At 32.9% G+C, this 19800-nt stretch overlaps 3 protein-coding genes, 1 long non-coding RNA gene and 1 pseudogene across 4 annotated transcripts; 2 read left to right on the top strand and 3 right to left on the bottom strand.

The window, feature by feature from the left end:
* Positions 1-1257: 1257 nt before the first annotated feature.
* Positions 1258-7710, bottom strand: LOC106427694 (annotated as a pseudogene).
* Positions 5720-6563, top strand: LOC125585605. Its single transcript, XR_007322586.1, has 2 exons — positions 5720-5888; positions 6051-6563. It is a non-coding gene; the product is annotated as an uncharacterized LOC125585605 (long non-coding RNA).
* A 162-nt stretch (positions 7711-7872) lies between the features above and the next one.
* LOC125585604 lies at positions 7873-9639 on the bottom strand. Its single transcript, XM_048754959.1, has one exon. It carries the CDS (start codon positions 9333-9335, stop codon positions 7998-8000), a length of 1338 nt encoding a protein of 445 aa, XP_048610916.1. The 5' UTR covers positions 9336-9639; the 3' UTR covers positions 7873-7997.
* A 367-nt stretch (positions 9640-10006) lies between these two features.
* LOC106427641 (glutathione S-transferase T3-like) lies at positions 10007-10900 on the bottom strand. The gene has a single exon (XM_013868362.2). It carries the CDS (start codon positions 10898-10900, stop codon positions 10007-10009), a length of 894 nt encoding a protein of 297 aa, XP_013723816.1.
* Positions 10901-14763: 3863 nt separating this feature from the next.
* Positions 14764-16328, top strand: LOC106427696 (protein usf). Its single transcript, XM_013868410.2, has 4 exons — positions 14764-15022; positions 15099-15241; positions 15438-15759; positions 15825-16328. Exons 1-4 carry the CDS (start codon positions 14801-14803, stop codon positions 16029-16031), a joined length of 894 nt encoding a protein of 297 aa, XP_013723864.2. The 5' UTR covers positions 14764-14800; the 3' UTR covers positions 16032-16328.
* The last annotated feature ends 3472 nt before the right edge of the window (positions 16329-19800 follow it).

Here is a 19800-nt window from a genome sequence, read left to right as displayed (position 1 = left end):
CATAATAATTTTTTAAATTTTTAGTTCAGCGCTTTAAATGGTTTCACATTACTGTAAAAATATAAATTAGTAATATTAGGATTCTGGTACCTTTGTGTTTGTTTACTTTATATAATTTAATACTGTTGTACCAGTGGTAGTTTATTAATTTGTAAGTTATCAGCTAAAAATTTCTTTGATATATATTTTTAATTATTTTTATTTAAAGTAACACAATGTATGTTTTAAAAATTTTATATATTGGTTATAAGCTTTATAAGTTTGGTTTTTATCTTTCTTCATTATTAAATTATTTATTTATATGTATTAAGATATTCATTATAGTATGAAGATGTATTTTAAATACAGATTACATCAAATGTAATAGAGTAATAACAAAACATTAGAGATAAATTTCACTTTGAAGATAATAGAATTAAGTAATTTCTTTTATTTTTAATATATATTTTAAATAAAATAATTATTAATTCATGATATTAATGGAATTATTTATTTATTTAAAAATTAAATTTTATTATCTTGTTATCTTATCAAATTATATTATATTTTGAATTCGACTCAATTCGGGATAAAAAAAATCATTAATTTATTGTATTTATTAATTTAAAAATATCAATTTGTAGAACTTTTTAATGTAGTTAGATTGGGAGATCATTTTGCTCTTAGGCTCCAGCTGAAAAAGCCATATATATATATTGAAAACTCTATATATTAATAATGTTACTATGGTATTGGATTAATTTATATTAATTTACAAGAGATTCTTTATTATAAAATAAGACAAATAGTTGATTTTTCTGTAGATATATTTGATAAATTTTTAAAACTCGACTATAATATTTGTTTATTATATTATTAGGTTATATAATATATCTTTCATAGAATTTAATAGGTATCTTTTAGTTTACTTAATATTATCAAAGCATATTGAAGTATTAATAAATATAGAGATAATTTTATCGTTAATAAAAAATATAATGTTTTGTTTATATTATATAATAATTTATGATTTATCTGAGATTAAATATGTACATAGTTTTTTTAAAAAATTATTATTATTTTATTAATTTGTGTTATATTTTAAATCGGCCCAACTCGGTACCAAAATTTATTAATTTATCGGGTTCATTCATTTATCGAATATTATTAGTTTGTAGAGTTTCTACTATACACAAGTAATAAGAAACTAACGATTAATTGCATAAATAGCATTTATTGTCATGGTAAACTTAGCACACTTTTTCTAGCAGCCCCAAATAAATAAATATATATATATATATTAGTTTCTTACAGAGAAAACAACAAATAAAACTGCTAAAAAGGCAGCTTTAGAAAGAGTAGAAAGTGGGATGCCATATTTTCCCTTCTCAAACAAACCAATTAGAAATGGAAGGAACAATATAACCACCAAAATACATCCACAAGCATCTATCATGCTCGAACCACTTCCTCCATAGCTACGACTCGACCGTTGTAGACACATTGAAAAACCGGCTATAGCGGTTAAATTCACCAACAGAATGAATGTGCCGGGCAAAAAATAAAGTGAACCATCGAATTCAAATTTATTGGAATCTGGGTTTGAACCATCATCTTCTTTTTGAGATGGTCTATCCCCGGACTCTAACCTTGTCTTAGAAATGGTCTTTTTAGTGACTATGAAGATGGTATTGGAAACTCCAAGAAGCTTAAGTATGATATCAGGGATGCTAAACAACCAACTACCAGTGGTTTTAATTCTCCAAAACGATTGGGAGGCATACCATGAATGTACGGAAAACCCAAGGCTCGTAAATTCCCATAAAGTGTAGAGGCAGTGCATTCCCACAAGTGTGACGACTATACCTATACAAACTCCCTACAGCCACAAAAAAATATATAAGACCATTTAGTATTAGTTTCATTAAAAGCAACACATACATATAGAGATAAAGATTTACTTTGGGAAATAAGGCAGAACCGTGGAGTACACAATAAGCAGGCAAGAGACAATAAAAGAGCTCAGGAATTGACCTCAGACCCCATGTGAAAATATAAAGATAAGCCAAGCTTTGTCGGAATCTGATTTTCTTGCAAGAACTTCCGTTCAATGGATTTTGTTTGGTAAAAAGGATTTCAAGCAAACCCGTCGCCCATCGCCGCTGTTGAAGCATTGCTTCGGGTCCTCCCGGCGGCATGCATCTAAGAAACGCCGGTGGTTCCGGAGATATATATGAACTAGTCCACCCTCTTGAATGAATCCCAATACTCGTGTGTGCATCTTCCGTCGTTGAATCGTATAACCAGCCGACCTGGACGATTATGTAACAAAATAATAATTATGAAAATGTAAATATTGCCAAAAAAGATTTAAGAACGCAATCTTACTATTGCTTGATTTTATAGACTAATTTATTTTATAGACAAAAAGAGGGATTTACGGTTTTGCCCCAGCTAGTTTGGTATTCGTAATGACAATGCCCCACAGCTTGAGCCGCTTCTGAAGAGTTTATAAGGGTGTCTTGGGGATTTGATTTTCTTTGTAATGCATCGACCACCGATTTCACCATCTCCTTAGACTTCCCAAAATCTCTTTCTAATCTCTCCGCAGCCAAAAGCTTCCCTTAATTAGTGAAATAACAACATAGCATGAGCCGTGAATGAATGATAGAATGGTGGAATAACCGAATAACGAACATAATATGCATTGTCTGTCAAACGAACGATATAACAGGGATAATCTGTTTAGAAAAAAATCGGAAAATTTTAAGATAATCATGAAAGTTAGTTTTATTGTGAATGATTTTTTCTTTAAAAAAACTCTTATACTCTTACTGACGTTTTGAAATCTATGAGAACGTGATTTATAAATTTATATAGCAACTGAAGAAAGATTTCTATCTTCTTCTAAATCGTCTACAGAAAGACCGTACATGACCCTTCTAGTGAGGAAACATCCAGACCCTGCATAAACTGGTCCTTGGATTCCCGCAAAACCTCGTCCCACATACTACTTTCCAGTTAAAATTCACATCTAATTGATCAAAAGTATCAATACGAGAAATCTTACTGATTGTAAGACGACGATTTCATCGCTGTTAGAATCATAGAATTTTTGAGGGAACTGAACAAAAGCACAATGGTTTGGATTCATAGATCCTTCCATAAATATACACATTGCTTGCCGCACTACATCTGCTTCATTCGCGTACATGTCGCAGTCTACGTTCAGCATGTATGGTGCATTTGTCATCAACCCTGACACTCTTACCTGTTCAAAATTTATTATTCGCTCCATCATCAGATATTTTAATTATTATAACCAAGAAAAGAAAGATCTACAGTATATGATAGTTGTTCATCATGGCGCTTACAATATATGATGCATCTTAAAAGTCATGGATTACTTCAACAAAAAAAAATGTTCAGGATTACTCAAAGACTATTCATAAGATATGTATCACATTATATTCAAAGGCAATGTTACCAGGATTGTTTAGTTTAAGATGCATGCTTATCACATACCATAATGCATGATTTGTTACTCACCTTTTCATTTCAGCAGTTAAACTGAATGTCACATGCAACAAAATGTACAATTAATGGTCGTATCACATGAAACATTGTATTATAAATTAAACTAGACCCAGAAGCGCTGGTATGAATTTTCAGTTTTTAATTATTTATTTTATTAAATGATGTATTTGTAATATTCGTTCATATTATATTCATTAAGTAAATTTTTTTTTTGCATCTTAAACTATCTATTTTTTTTACGAATGTGTGATATCATATAAAAAATATAAAAAAAATGAGTATAGAGTTAATTAGATAATTTTAAAAACAGAAATTTTTCTTTCGTGTGCGATATCATATAAATAATGATCCGCCTAGTTAACAAAAATCATGATTATTTTAAGTGTATTTTTTTTATTTTGACCATTTTCTTAAAATTATATTAAATTTTACATATTTTAATTAGAATATTTTAAATATCTTTACCTTTTTATTTGAAATGCAACTCAATATTTTTTTTAACAATTATAACAAAATATTTAAAAAATATTTTTAGAATTTTTTTGAAAAATATGAAAATTACATTTTAAATTAAAATTATCTTAAAATATGATAAGTTTTGATATAAACGAAAACTCAAATTATGTCAAAATAATGATATTCAATGATAATAACAATTTCAATTGATTATTTTTAAGAAAATACATTTACAAAAATATTGTTTGAAAGAAAATTCATTTATCTTTCAAATATAAAATGGAAATATTATAATTAAATAATAAAAAATATAAATAAAAACCATAAATTTAGCAAATGACAACTGAGTTATATTATGCTAAAATTTTCTTTCTAACAATTTATCAAATGACAAATGAGTTATGAGCAAATAATACCATATAATTTTTAAAAACATAGCTATTCTTTAATATTTTTTGAATAAATAATTATTTTTAAATTTAATCAACTGAAAATAATATCCGTACAATTGTGTGAGTCAAATTCTAGTTTTATTGATGCATGTTATATATTAGTGCTGCATGTTTTAGGTAACATTTTAATGATGCACGTTTTTAAAAATCTCCATTATTAAAATTGTGCACGTAAGGATAACTCATGAGTTTTTTTGGTTGATTAAATGACATTATGTCCAAATTTATTTAAGGATATTTCATTAATGAATTAATGATGCACGTTTTTAAAAATCTCCATTATTAAAATTGTGCACGTAAGGATAACTCATGAGTTTTTTTGGTTGATTAAATGACATTATGTCCAAATTTATTTAAGGATATTTCATTAAGGTAACTGAAAAAGACAAACAATAAAATAGGAAGTTTAAATTCATTTAAGCATATTTCATTAATGTAACTGAAAAGACAAGTAATAAATTAGACAGTTTTATTCGTTTTAAAATATTTCATAAATGTAACTGAAAAAAACAAGCAAAAAATAGAAAATTAACTAATGAAATAAGAACATTTTCAAATAGCTACTTCACTTTTAATAATGTAGATAGTTGGGCCCATCAATCAAGTGATATCAATCAGGGAAGCAAGTGTCATTTTCTCCATTACTATGTTACCTTCCTTCAAATGTACACCATTTCAGCCAAATAGATGTAATATTTATGATAGTCAATATCTAATTCCAACCAATAATATTGATTATATGGACTCACCGGAATAATTAACACAGCTTATGTACTATGAAAACTTTTTTCTAAAAAAATAGAGATGTGCGAGAAAATTAACCAACCAAAAAGTTCATGGCTCCAGCTTTGTAATGATGAAGGTAATTCGGTTTTTTCTCTCTTGAAATGTAAACAAAATGAGGGACCTCTTTCTCGTCTCCCACACCTTCCTCGTTCTCCCATATCACCTTTAAAAACACAACCACAATTTCAGCTACATGTAATCTGATAATTAATCTTTTTGTCAACTATACATTATATTAGAACGACCATCCTAGATTGATTAGTCCAACCCAGAAAAAAAAAACACTCTACAAAGATACATCGCCTAAGCTTGACTTTGATCTCTATAATGTCAAAACTCATAGCCTTGTAACTTTATTTTTAGCACTGCAATTTAAATATGAAAACCCTTTTTTAAAAAAAAAAGATACATCGCCTAGTCCAAGTTGACTTTAACCTTTTGCTATGTAAGTAAATATTAGTATATATTAGATATTAGATCTTTTGTAAACTTAAATAGCTTGTAGAAATACCTTCACTATAGTTGAATGGTCACTTGGTTTTGTGTTTGAGAAAGCTTCAAAATCATCGCCAGCATCCAACCAATAAGAATTTCCGGTGGCGTCTTCCACTTTCTGCACTAACTCCTCGTACTCCCTCTATATATTGTTACAACAACAAAGATATAATTTCAAGAAAGGTAAAACATGAGAAGTTAAAGTACACATAAAAAACATAGCATGGCTCTTTAGTTACCTTTGTCATTTCCCAATCCCTACTGAATTCTGAATCATCTTTTGCGTCTATAGGGTTCAAAAAATATCTAAAAGGAGCTCTAACTCTAACGCTGTATTTCTTGCAGAAAAGAACCCAAATCTTGGCGAACATAGAAGCTTCCTTGAGAGAGAAGTAAGTGAGAGGTGAGCATCCATCGTCTGAAACATAACATGCTAGTTTATTCGCCGGATAATTCACAGCTAACAGCGAAAGCACGGTGTTCACAACAAGAATCGGTGGCTCGCGAACCGGATCCGCCGTGGTTACGAACATATCTACCGATGGAAGCTCATGAACCCTGATATAAATAATTATTAGGTTATTTCATTAAAGCTTTGTTGTGGAAATGTTCACTATACGATCAAAGGTAAAATTAGAGCATGGTAGGAGTTAATTACAACCCTAGTGCTATATACAAATATAATAAGATTACTAGATTTTGACGGGTTTTTCTTTCGAAAATAGCAATGTTAGATATAAATTAATATCATGGTTTTGATGTACATTATTAAGTTACAAAGTTGTATTATATCAGAGAAGAAAATGATTTATTGTTTAAAATTATATAATTTATCAATTAGTTTATTTGAGATTTTTATGGACACTTTTCTTTTCAAAGTCATCTTCATATTTTGTGTATATTTTATAAGAGTTAAATTTGTTGAGCTGGTGAGACATAAGATTTACTTATATATATTTGTAGGGTTGTTAATAATTTTTATCAGTGTTATTGTACACGACCTAGCCCCTTAGTCAAATAGGTAAATTCAGTGATCTATGTATAATCCGGTTCGGATTTAGTTAAAACGTGACAAGTAAAATCTGATAAAATTTGGTAAAAATTCAAAAGCCATCATTAATCCGCTGATCCGATAATGGTTTGCCCAATAAAAACCTATATAAATCTGCTAATATATTTTTAGAAAAAAATGATATACTTTTTAATAGTACATAAATTTGAATAAAATATTTTATTTTTTGATTCTTTAATTTGTACTATTTAAAGAGAATCATTCTAACAACTAAACAAATATGTTGTTTGACCTAACATGTACTAATTCCTATTCTAATAATTTTATATTCTATAAACTTATAACTATATATGTATATAAATTTAATGTTGTATATAATGTATAGGAATTTACGACATGAGGTTAGAATTGTTAAAATACTTCACTCAATAATATAGTTATAGAAAATAACCAATCTATTCACAATACAAATACACATATCTCATAATTCTCTTACGTTTAAAAAAAATTTATCTCACGTTCATGTGTCTTTTTTTAAAGGCTTCTCACGTTCATGTGTCGCGTAATTTTGTGTGTTTATACCAGACATGGTAAACTCAAGTTAAGAAAAAAAAAATAGAACGATTTTGACATGCCCTTTAAAATTAAAATGATATGCAAATATAATAAGATGATATGATGATATGCTTGTTATATATATAATTGTTTGCATATATAAGTAAAGCGGTACCTTTCATCAAGTCTATCTAGATATGGTTTATATTCAGCAGGACTCCATTTTGTGCAAGTAATAAGCAGCCATATGAAAGTGAAACAACATTCACATAGGAAAGCCACGACCCAAACGGTGTCGTTTTGGCTCATATGTCGAATTCGATACAATAGAAGAGAAAAGAGAAGCCCGAGAATCGTGAGATCCACAGCTCTTAGAGAACGGCTTTTGTATGAGATCCTTTCGCAAAGAGGAGGAAGTGAAGAACTTTTATCCGCCATGTTAGAGCATAATTATCTCTTGATCCTTAAAGGGGTTTTTAGTGATTATTAAATATTTTAACTCTAGTTAAGTGGGGTTAAGAAATGTCGTTAAGAAACTCTCATTTTAAGCAATCCAATGGGAGTTTCTTAATTAGGGGTTCTTAAATTATTTTTTTAAAAGATAAAATTTATTTATTAAACAAACATATTAAAAGATAACATTTAAAACATATATTTTAAAAAGAAAACATAAAAATAAAGAGTAGTACATTAATCGAGAATATTTTGAAAGAAACATTTCAAACTCAGTTGTTGTCTCCACCACGTCCAAATTTACTCCACAAATGTTCAACCAAATCAGCTTTGAGCTGTTGATGCATTTGTCTATCACGAATTCTAGTTCGAACACCCATCATATTGGCGATATTTGAAGGTATATCTGTAGAATACGTGAGATCGACATGTGAAGTTACGGTGTCTTCTCCTGGTTGGAACTCTGACACATCAAAATGAGTGTATCCATCTCGTTCGTCTTCTACTATCATATTATGGAGTATGATACATGCTCTCATAATCCTCCCAATTTTGGCTTTATCCCAAAAAAGTGCTAGATTTTTAACAATGGCAAAACGAGCTTGCAAGACTCCAAAAGCACGCTCGACATCTTTTTGGACAGCTTCTTGATGTTGAGCAAATAAAGTCGCTTTCGGACCTTGTGGTATTGGAATAGATTGGATAAAAGTTGCCCATTTCAGATAAATACCATCAGTGAGATAGTAAGCCAAATGATACTCTCTTCCATTGACAAAGTAAGTAACTTGCGGAGCTTGACCTTTTATAATGTCATCAAAAACAGGTGAGCGATCAAGAACGTTGATATCATTTAAGGTACCTGGAGGTCCAAAAAACGCATGCCATATCCAAAGATCATACGAAGCGACCGCCTCTAAAACGATTGTGGGTTTTCCCGAACCACGTGAATATTGCCCTTTCCAAGCGGTGGGACAATTCTTCCACTCCCAATGCATACAATCGATACTTCCTATCATCCCGGGAAATCCACGTTGCTCACCAATATAAAGTAGACGTTGAAGATCAGCCGGTGTTGGTCTTCTTAGATACTCATCGCCGAATAAATTTATTACTCCTTCTACAAAATGTTCCACACATGCCCGAGTGGTAGTTTCACCGAGGCGGAGGTATTCGTCAACAGCATCAGCCGCAGAACCATAGGCCAAGACACGAATGGCGGCTGTACACTTTTGAAGTGCAGAGAGACCAAGCCTTCCGAGAGCATCTTTCTTTTGTCGAAAGTATTCAACTTCATTGGAGAGTCGATGAACAATACGAATGAACAATGACTTGTTCATTCTAAATCGTCGTCGGAAGAGTTTTTTAGGATATGTCGGAGTTTCACTGAAATAATCATTCCATAAACGTATATCGCCTTCTTCACGATTCCGTTCGATATGGACTCGTTGTTTTCTTTTTTTTCTTTCGCCTTCTCGATCACACTCAATGGATAAATTTTGAAGAGTTTGATCGAAATATTGATCAAAATATTGATCGAAATATTGATCAAACGTTTCATCATCAACCCCCTCTCCCTCTCCCTCAAAAGTGTGATGAGATGACGAAGCCATATTTGTGATCAAGGTATGGAAAGTTTTTAAGAAAATTTAAGTTTCAAGGAGAGACTGAAATTTATTTAAATTTTGGAGAGAAAGGAAAGTAAAGAATGAAACTTTGGGAGAGAAGGAGAAGAAGCAACAATTTATTCTTTGGTAGTTGGTGAGAGGAAGAGAAGAATAATTTCTCATTCAAATGCTTGGTGAATGAACCGTTTATATAACCAAAGACGTATCATATTACACTCGTGACTATAGGAAAACAACAAACTAGAAACAGCAAGCCCACATACACACAGCTCGTGACACAAACAAACAAACTTCTCTTCATATCTCTGCATGCTCTTGTGACCGAACGTGACACAAACAAACAAACCTCTCGTGACTAAACGTCCATCTTGTGTCTACTTCCAGACATCTCATGACACTCTCTTCATATCTCTGCACAAAGAAACAGAACACACAATTATTAAAACGTGAAACACATCGTATTGAGCACAAACATAACACATTGAACTAGAAACAGAACATTGAGCATTAACATAACATCATATATCACATACAACAGAAACATTTATAACATTGAAACAGAAAGACATACAACCCATAACATGAAACATAACATGATTTTGTTACTACAAACAGAACACATAACATGAAACCGACATCCAAGTTTGTTACATTCACTAATTACCCAACATCTCACTAATTAGCTTATTCTTTAGCTCGTCCTCGTACTCAGAAAGTGGCTCTTTCTTGCATATGAGACTCTCAAGCAACCCCATCTTCTTAAGTCTCTCTTTCGCAGCCATGTCTTTCTCTTTAACAGTCCACATCGTCTGAAACTCAGACGCAGCCTGGTCAACTGCGATGCTTCTCTTACCAGAGGCTGCTTTCGCCGCCTTAACACCAGGAGGGCGTTTGGTGGGTTGATCACCGAGAGCAGACGTTGCTTGAGAGCTCTCTGATTGAGCTCCATCATCAAACTTTCTCTTCTTGCTGGTTCCATCAATCTTCCTACTAGCAACTTCACACCATTTCTGGTCATTCCTCAGCTCCTCCCAAGCATGGTGGAGGTTAAATTTGATCTTGTGATCGTTGTAGAAGATCTCGTGTGCCAGTTTCACAGTGTCAGCCTCATTCTGACCACTTGTCTTCTGTCTAGTTGCAGCCGCATAGGATCCACAAAACTTACAGACTAGATCGTTCATCTTCTGCCATCGTTGCTTACATTGAATAGCCTCACGCTTTGCACCTCTTTCCACCGTTGGACTGGCTGCGAAGTAAGCCGCAATGCGGCTCCAAAACGCCCCTGCTTTCTGCTCATTGCCCACCACCGGGTCCTTGCTGGTGTTTAACCAGGCGCTAATGAGCACAAGGTCGTCTGTGACTGTCCACTTCTTCCTTTCTCTACGCTCTGTAGTTGAGTCTTCACAGAAGCTTGCCGTTTCAGGGAGATGTGATGATTCGACATGTTGAAAACTCGCATAAGGACAGGGTTCAGGAACGACACTCTCTTGTTGGCTGTTCAACAGGTCAACAAAATTGGCTGACATAGGATATGGATTCGTGGAATTCATATCCTAAAATATCAGAGAGTAGAGAAGAGAATAAGAATATGTAGTTAGATACGGGTCTTGTAGAGAGGACAGATTGAAAGACAGATCAAAGGGAAGAAGAAGATCGTGTATGAAGATTAAAAGAAAGAGAGAAAGCAGGAGGATTAATAGAGAAGAGAAGAAGAATATGTAGTTAGATACAGGTCTTGTAATTGTATTTACTCTTTCACTTAATTTGAGTTGAGATGAGTGGACAAGTACCTAAACATATTTATTACTACCACACATTCCTAGAGTTACAATCAAACAAGCAGTTTATCCAACCATTCAGCACAATCATTCATCGCAAGCATTCATACTAACAACAACCTAACTCTTACACGCATTTATTAACCTAACTGCTATCCAATTTGTGCAATTAAGAAAAAGTAATTACAAGAAGTTTTGTGGGAAGTTACCTCAACGCCAGTCGGAAGTAGTAGTTGCTTCACCGACAGGGGTAGGAGCTTCAGGCGCGAGCTGAAAGACTGTGATCTTCCTATCTCCAAACTGTTCTCGAAAATAGGGGAGGCAGAGCTTCGGTCCCTGCCATAATTAACAACACAGTCAACACTGGTCTTTACTTAGACGCAAAACATCAATTAAAACATAACAATCTCATCTGCCATTTCGAGAAGTAATGTTACAACGTGTGATGTTACAACGTGTGATGTTACAACGTAAGCTCTTTAGCCATCAACAGAAACTGTAATGAATCTTACTCGAGTCGACTATAATCGTAATAAAACAATCATACAAAACTCACTAAACATGCAACTCACAAAACGATCAGACAAACCCACCAAGAAGCCTACCAAATTTCGATGAAAGACCAAAGCTTTACAATGACCACAAACCTAAAAACCGTAATTGCCTATAGTCCAAGATACCTAATCGCTCTACGCGCTCAAATCATACAAAATCAGAGATGCATGGAATAAGAATCGACGATGGATGGGGCTTACCTTCATGAACTTCTTCACCACCGCAGCGTTCACTAGACACCTGAGAGACTCTCCAATCCGGAGGAGACGCCGTAAGGACCGACAGAATCGTCGTCGACAGTGGGTTTGGATCTGTCTTCTGACGGAGAAGAAGAGAGAGACGCCGTGAGGACCGAGATTCTGGTCGTACGCGGCGGTTTCGATCGATCTTCCGACGGAGCAGACGACAGAAGCCGGGGGAACATGCCGTGAGGAGAGTCGTCGTCGCCATCGCCTTTTGGAGACGGAGAAAACGAGACGAAAGAGAGAAATGAGAAAAAAGAAAAATAAATAAATAAAAGGGGACGCTTTGAAGGCGACGCGTGTTTCCAAACCCATTTTTAAAAACGGTTCCGAAAATCCCAAAATAAGGATCGATTATCTCCTCCTTTATTTTGTTTCCATTTAATTAATTCATGCATTTACTTTAAAAACTCACTAAGAGTCACCGATAATTATGGTCTTAGGAGCCTTCTTATGAGCTTTAACTTCTTGCGTTTTTTTGGATATGTTTCTAAAGGATTAGAGTAAAGTAGTGCGTTACGTCTACGATTGCTAGTGTTCTAAGTGTTATATATACTAGCTTAACTATGTACATACAACAGAAAAAAAAAAGAGTTGTGCATGAGAAGATCAGGTTAACTTGAGTGGATTTTTTTGTTAAAACTATTAACAGAAAATGGACAAAGCAAAAACTTACTATCATCGAGATTTAGTGAACCCTTTGTGTGGTGTGAGTCATGTCATATAAGCAACCAATTCATAAATAAAACAGTATATACAATTAAATTATGAACTTCTGAAAGATGCGTACATCTTTGTGGTTTTTTTGTGTGGTCAGATTCAGATTAGGATGACGATAAAGTTGTCTTTTTTTTTCTTTTTTTTTTGTAAACTAAAGTTGTCTTTTTATTCCGTTTGATTTTGTGGTGATTGAATAATGGATGAGTAGTCGTCGCAGAAAGAAAATGAAGTCACGTAATGGTTGTTTATTATCATTGTCACAAAAGAAAAAATCAATTGAATCTTGAAAATTTATTAGTAAGAAAACGAAGTTTAACTACAAGTAATGGTTCCATCATGGGTTGTTTAGGAATGGAAACACATACGTGATGGACTCTCATTGTTCCGGATTTGTTTAGCGGCTTTGTCCTTCGGCACATGTATTAATTGTCGGATAAAATAAGTTCAATAATTTAGGGGCAAATCTCTAAAATAGCACATTTCTAAGTTTATATCACAAAAATAGCACTCAAAAACTAAAATGACCAAAATAGCACATTTCTAAGTTTATCCTTTGAAAATTTTAATTTTTTTATTTTTCAAAATTTGAAATCTTATCCCCAAAACCTTATTTCTCAACTCTAAACCCTAAACCCTAAACTCTAAACCCTAAACCCTAAACCCTAAACCCTAAACCCTAAAATCTAAACCCTAAACCCTAAACCCTAAACTCTAAACCCTAAACCCTTTAACTCTAAACCCCACCCTTTAACTCTAAACCCTAAGTTTGTGACTTTTGATAAAACATTAAGTGCTATTTTTGTGACTTTTGACCTTGAGTGCTAGTTTGGGAACATAAACTTGATTTAGTGCTATTTTTGTCTTTTTCTCATAATTTAGGGACAATCTTTTTTTTTTTTTGGGGGGGATAATCTTTTTCTTCTTTTCCTTTGTAAGTTTTTTCAGTGTATCCATCTATACTATTTCTTATACGGTTTCTAACTGCACCATCTTTCCCTATTGTGTTTTACCGTTGAGAAATTATTTTCCTACTTGTTTTCATCATTCATTAGACTCAGCTAAAATATAATTTTGATTAAATAACAATGGTTGAAGACAGATTCACCAGAACAAGTTTTTATCATTAAGAATATACATATTGATAAAAATCACAAAAATAAAAATCATTAAAAATGTAAAAGCATATATTGTGTGTGTATGTATATAGAGAGAGAGATTATAATTTAAGTTTTAGTTTTTTGGGATAATGGTTTTGTTATGAAGGTTAAAGAATTAGGGTTTGGGATAACAAATATTTTAGTTAAAGTATTTGTTTACATTAGATTTATTATTGGCAAGTAATTTAATTTTTTTCTGCTATCTAACACATGTTATTTTGTGATTTTTATGCTGTATAATGTGATTTTCTTATGATGTTTTCTGAGAATTTTTTTTTGTAGGTCTAGATTTCATGGTTGAATGATTTAGCAAGAATCAGACAAATCAGTATATAACATTAATGATGTGGAGAAAAGAAAACAAGAAGAGGCGTCACATCGTTGAGGGTTGGTTTGTGTGAAGATTTGGTACTGTTGGTGAGCCGTCACATCGACTCTTTAATGCAAAACGCAGGACTTGGCCCTGATTATCGGGTCAGTTTCATAAAATCAAGAAACCAAGAATGTCCAAAAACGAAATCCAATAAGTTCTGGTTGTTAAAACGCATACAATGATAAAGTTTGTATTTATATGGACTTCACCTTATATAATTGGGAGTAAAATAGACAAACTGATACAATCGAAACGCAGAAAAGACAAGTCCATAGATTAGGTGATGTGAACCACCCATTTACGAATCCATCATGTACGGCTAGAATCAACGTTTTATCGTCATGGATTTATTTTGGCATAAAATACAAGAAAAAATAAGGAAAAAAGTTTTCTAGCTACATGAAGTATTAGCTAATGTATCCAAAACCATCTAAAGTATTGAAATATGTCGAATTCACCATCCGGGGTGTAATTGGATCTATTGAAAAGTTCTTGGGGTCCAATCGAATTATTAAAAAGTTCAACTGATCCAAACCTAAAATCAAATCCAGTCACTAGAATTCTAGAATAACTTCAAGATCAACTGGATCTAAAGGCCCATAAAATATATTAGGCCCATGTATTGATGGTCACGACGCCGTTTGGGCAGACCCTGAAAAGTTTTCATCCCCACGGGCCGCAAAACAAAAAGAGTCGAGAAATGTTAGCAGCACTATTTTCATCTTCCAGATTCTTCTCCTCTTCTTCGTATCTCCGTAGATCTTCGATTCCATCGTTTCACCGCTCATCAATCAGATCAATGGCCGATTCCGCTTTCAAAAAAATCCAAATCCAAAGAGACGACACTGTAAGCTTCTCCTCCTCTTCTCTCCCTGAATTTGTTTTTTGGTCTGATCGTATCCTTTATGTGATATGTTGTTCAGACATTTGATGCGTATGTGGTCGGAAAAGACGACGCACCTGGGATCGTCGTGATTCAAGAATGGTGGGGTGTTGACTTTGAGATCAAGAACCACGCCATCAAAATCTCGAAACTCGACACTGGCTTCAAAGCTCTCATACCCGAGTGAGTTCATATGTATTACAATACCCGGTTAAATTAGATTGTACTTTGGTTAAGTTTCATTTTGCTTAACCGTTGGTTTAGCTTCCTTTTAGTAAACCATATGTATAAATACAAACTCTCGATATTTTTCAACTTTCTTAATAGTATTTCTTTGATTCAAAGCTCATTTGAGTCTCTTCTTCTCATCATCGTGTAGTTTGTATCGAGGAAAGGTTGGTCTTGATACCGCGGAGGCGCAGCATCTGATGGACGGACTTGACTGGCAAGGAGCTGTTAAAGACATACGTGCTTCTGTTAACTGGCTTAAAGCTAATGGGTCCAAGAAGGTTGGTGTGACTGGGATGTGTATGGGAGGTGCATTGGCTATAGCTAGCTCTGTTTTGGTTCCTGAGGTTGACGCTGTTGTTGGATTCTACGGTACTCCTTCCTCCGAGCTTGCGGATCCTGCACAGGCTAAGGCGCCTGTCCAGGCACATTTTGGGGAGCTTGATAACTTTGTCGGTTTCTCTGATGTCACGGTAAGGGTTTTGAGTTAGTTATTTTCTTGATTTGTTTGGAAAATTTTAGCTGAGGTTTTGTGCAGGCAGCGAAGAATCTTGAAGAGAAGCTGAAAGCGTCGGGAGTGGCGCACGAGGTTCATATCTACGAGGGGAACGGGCACGCGTTCTTGAACAGGAGCCCTGAAGGAGTGAGCAGGAGGAAAAGCATGGGGCTTTCTGATGAAGACGAAGCTGCGGTGGAGCTTGCTTGGTCTCGCTTCACTTCATGGATGAAACGTTACTTGGTTTAAGCATATATGCTTTCTCTCAGATAGTGTTCCTGTATGTCCTGAAACGTTTTGTGATGCCCAAGATAGATCTCAAATAAGGACATTGCACTGAGGGACTTTACCAGAATCGAATAAAGTGGTTTGTTTGTTTGCTTGTTTTGTTGTGGGGTGTTGTGTGGACTTTTAGCTGAAATCGATGTGTTTGGTTGATTGTATAATTGTGGAAACCATTAAGTGATAGTGTCGGGGCTATCACCGGCATAGCGCACGGTCTCCAATAATAAACGTGCCCAATGTGTATATGGTTAAACTGGATCACTGCTAACTTTGTTGGGCTTATTTGTAACCAGTCATGCATTCAACTTGAACATTAATCAGTCGAATAAACCATTTACTTATAGGGTAATATGTACTCATGCGTACAAATTTTAGCTACTCTTATGATATTAACAAGGAATGCGAAAGTGATGGGATAACCGATTTTCTTCCTTTCTTTATTTGACTTTACAATTAACATAAATTAAAATTGTACCAAAAAGATTGGAATTACTAGACCCGAAAGAATATTGAAATTACATTTTGCACGTGTTCCAGCATTGTATTTGAATTCTTCTTTTTTTTTTGTCAGCAGATGACACTGTATTTGTATAAATATGGATTAAAGAAATATAGTTTCGTTTTTTTTTCTTTTCTCAAATTTTTAATAATACGTATACTTTCGTCAAGAACTTAAGTCATTCATCAAAATCTAATACAAATGGTTTAATAACGGGTAATATGATACATACCAAGTAGATCATGATTTACAAGAAATGAGATTACGTAGATGTATAAGTAGAATTCACAAGATCCACAAGCTTTTATATGCATTATATTGTACAGTGTCAAAAGTAAAAAATAATTAATTGTGCGATCAGTTATGATTTTATATATTGAATGATTAAAATAATTTGTATAAAAAATATTGACAGTCAAACGTATATATTAACACTAGTAGTTTTATAATAATTATTTTCTCTATTTTATAAAACTTACCCAGCAATATATTTTTACGTTGTTAATTCCTTCAGTTATTCAATTGCGATATACAATGTGCATGAACTAAAGGAACCCACGCGATTCATTGTCAACTGAGAAAAAAAGGAAATTAAAGAAGTTAAAAAAAATAGATGTTGAAAATTTTGAGTATTAGATCCATTGATGTCAAAAAAAAATTCATTGATCAAACACATATCACAAATAGGAAAACCATAAAATTAGAAAAGTTTCACCATGATGAACATTTACACTGGTAAAAAGGTGGGAACTAAACCCATTAAAGGTAGAAACTCTCCTATGAAAAGAGATGTCCATGACTCCCCTATTCCCAAACTCAGTAGAATCAAGGAAATCAACTTTGATCCTCGTAGAAATCTAGATAGAACCACGAGGTCCATGACCATCAAGTTTTAATTTGGGAATCCGGTCGTAAAGGCGTGGGATGATTATGTTGATAGAGATTCCTACTATACCTCTGTTTTTAAAGAGACTTAAAAAACGTATCATATTTACTTCCTTATTAAATTACGTTGAAAATATCAAAACAATATCTACATTGATTGGACAAAAAAAATCTACATTGACACCTAACAACATCTCCGATGTACACCTCTATAATTTTCTCTAAAATAGAGATCTCTATTATAGAGCTGAAAATACTCCAACGTATGCCTCTATAATAGAATTCCTCTATTTTAGAGGAAAATATAGAGGAAAGTTACTTTTTGCTTCTATATTTAGAGGTAGAAATATCATATTTCTATATTTTTCTTTATAAATAGAGGAACTCTATTATAGAAGCATACATTGGAGCATTTTCACTTCTATAATAAAGTTTTTAGGAAAAAATATAGAGATAGAAATATAGGTGGGTTGGAGATGGTCTAAAGGGAGTACACGTATATCTTGGGCTAATATTGATTTTTCTAATCATTGGAGATGAGTGTTTTGGCCTGTCATTGGCTGGATGTCTTATTCTACGGATAAGAAATAAATTAAAATATTTTCTGAATAAAGTATTGTCACCGGGTTTGAGTACCATCGATGACTAGTGTGTAATGTAAGCAAATCGTTTGCACTTATTTTTCATCATACAAGTTTACGAGTTACATAAATGTTTAAAACATCGACCGATTGAAATAAATTGAAATATATGGTCCATATGAAATAGATTCACTATCCCAATATTCTAATCTAAAAAGCAAATCAAATCTTTTTTTTTTCTATAAAAGGGAGAAGGGAATGGAATATAAGTTCCTTATGTCTTACTCTTACTCTTGCTATCTAGAGTTTATATTTTGAAGCAACGAAAGAGGTCTATATTGCTTTTCTCACGCATTATAGTCTTCTCTTCAATTTTTATTGATAAACCTATTTCTGTGGTTGAGACAAGTTTTTAAAATAAAACCTTGCTTGATGAATAATAATACTAGATTAGAGAACTAGTCAAAAATTAAATGGATTAAAAAATTTATATTACATGTTCTTTTTTTTTATGAACAAACCATATTACATGTTTTTTTATAACAGTCTCTTAAATCATAAACCTATAGTCTGTACATGAATGGTTGGTGTTAAACCACCAGAAGTCGTAGGTATAAAAAAAGTAAGTCAGATTTCGCATATTCCTAATCATAAATGCAATGTAACGATTGACAAAAAAAATAAACCATGTACATTATCTTGTTCTTGAAATGTTGAATGCTCTCAATAATTATAATTATTCTAATTTATATATGTCTCTAAATTGTTGCTATAGAATTATTCCTTTCTTTTGCTCGATGGAAAAAAGAAAAATAAAACAAAAAGATAACCGAAACCGTTTTGATGCTTCCTTTTATTTCTCTGAAATATTTGTTTCGTTTAATAGTTTTTTTTTCCTTTCCACCTTTTTGGTCTATTTTTCTAGTGAGATGTCTACTATTAAAATTGAGTAGGTTGTTGCTTGAAGCAGGAGTTCTCGCCTTTTTACATTCCTTCTTGTTCTCATGCCATGTGTTACATACACGCATTAGTTTTACAAATTTTCGTATTCATATGATTTGTATATATATGGTAGGAACGTACAGGAAAAGCTTACCAAACAGCACACAAATTGTACGTGTTATTTGAAAAAATATAATATAAGCACGAATAGTTATACAATTCAGCATTTTGAATAATTTGTTAAGCTAGCTTGACATAATTAACCTATAAAATAGTTTTTTTGGTTTTGATAAACCCTATTGGCTATCCAGTCGACCTAGGAAAAACACACTTAATTGCTCCAAAAATATAGCATATGCGTAACAATATATCCAAGTTGCCTACGCAGAGTTGATCCATGCCAGCTAGACGAAAAATGTTTGAAATCTTAGCTACTCACCGGAAAAATTATGATGAGAGCTTTATAGAAAAGTATGGACTTTTGATCCTGTAATATCTAAGATCGATGTCTTGAGATATCTTGGCCGAAATGCGTTTACTATTAGATAAAATATGTTATATATATAATGAAGATAATCTTCATTTTACACGATGAAGTTTTGACATCCAACTCGGTTTAAGCGTTATGTACTATTTTTCATTCCAATTTTATAAAATCAATAAATGATATGGCATTCAAACTTTTAGTTTTAAAAAAGTTTTTTTTAAAAATCGATATGTAAATTGACAAATAGCTATTTGGAGTGCAAATAACGAAAGAAAGAAAAATCATCATTAGCCTAATTAGTCGTAGTGCTTTATGTGAACTTAACTTTAATTTGAATGT

Source organism: Brassica napus, chromosome C4, assembly GCF_020379485.1.
Source record: "Brassica napus cultivar Da-Ae chromosome C4, Da-Ae, whole genome shotgun sequence".
Lineage (NCBI taxonomy): Eukaryota > Viridiplantae > Streptophyta > Magnoliopsida > Brassicales > Brassicaceae > Brassica > Brassica napus.
The sequence above is the reverse complement of the archived record's forward strand: the minus strand, read 5'-3'. Positions and strand labels throughout refer to the sequence as shown.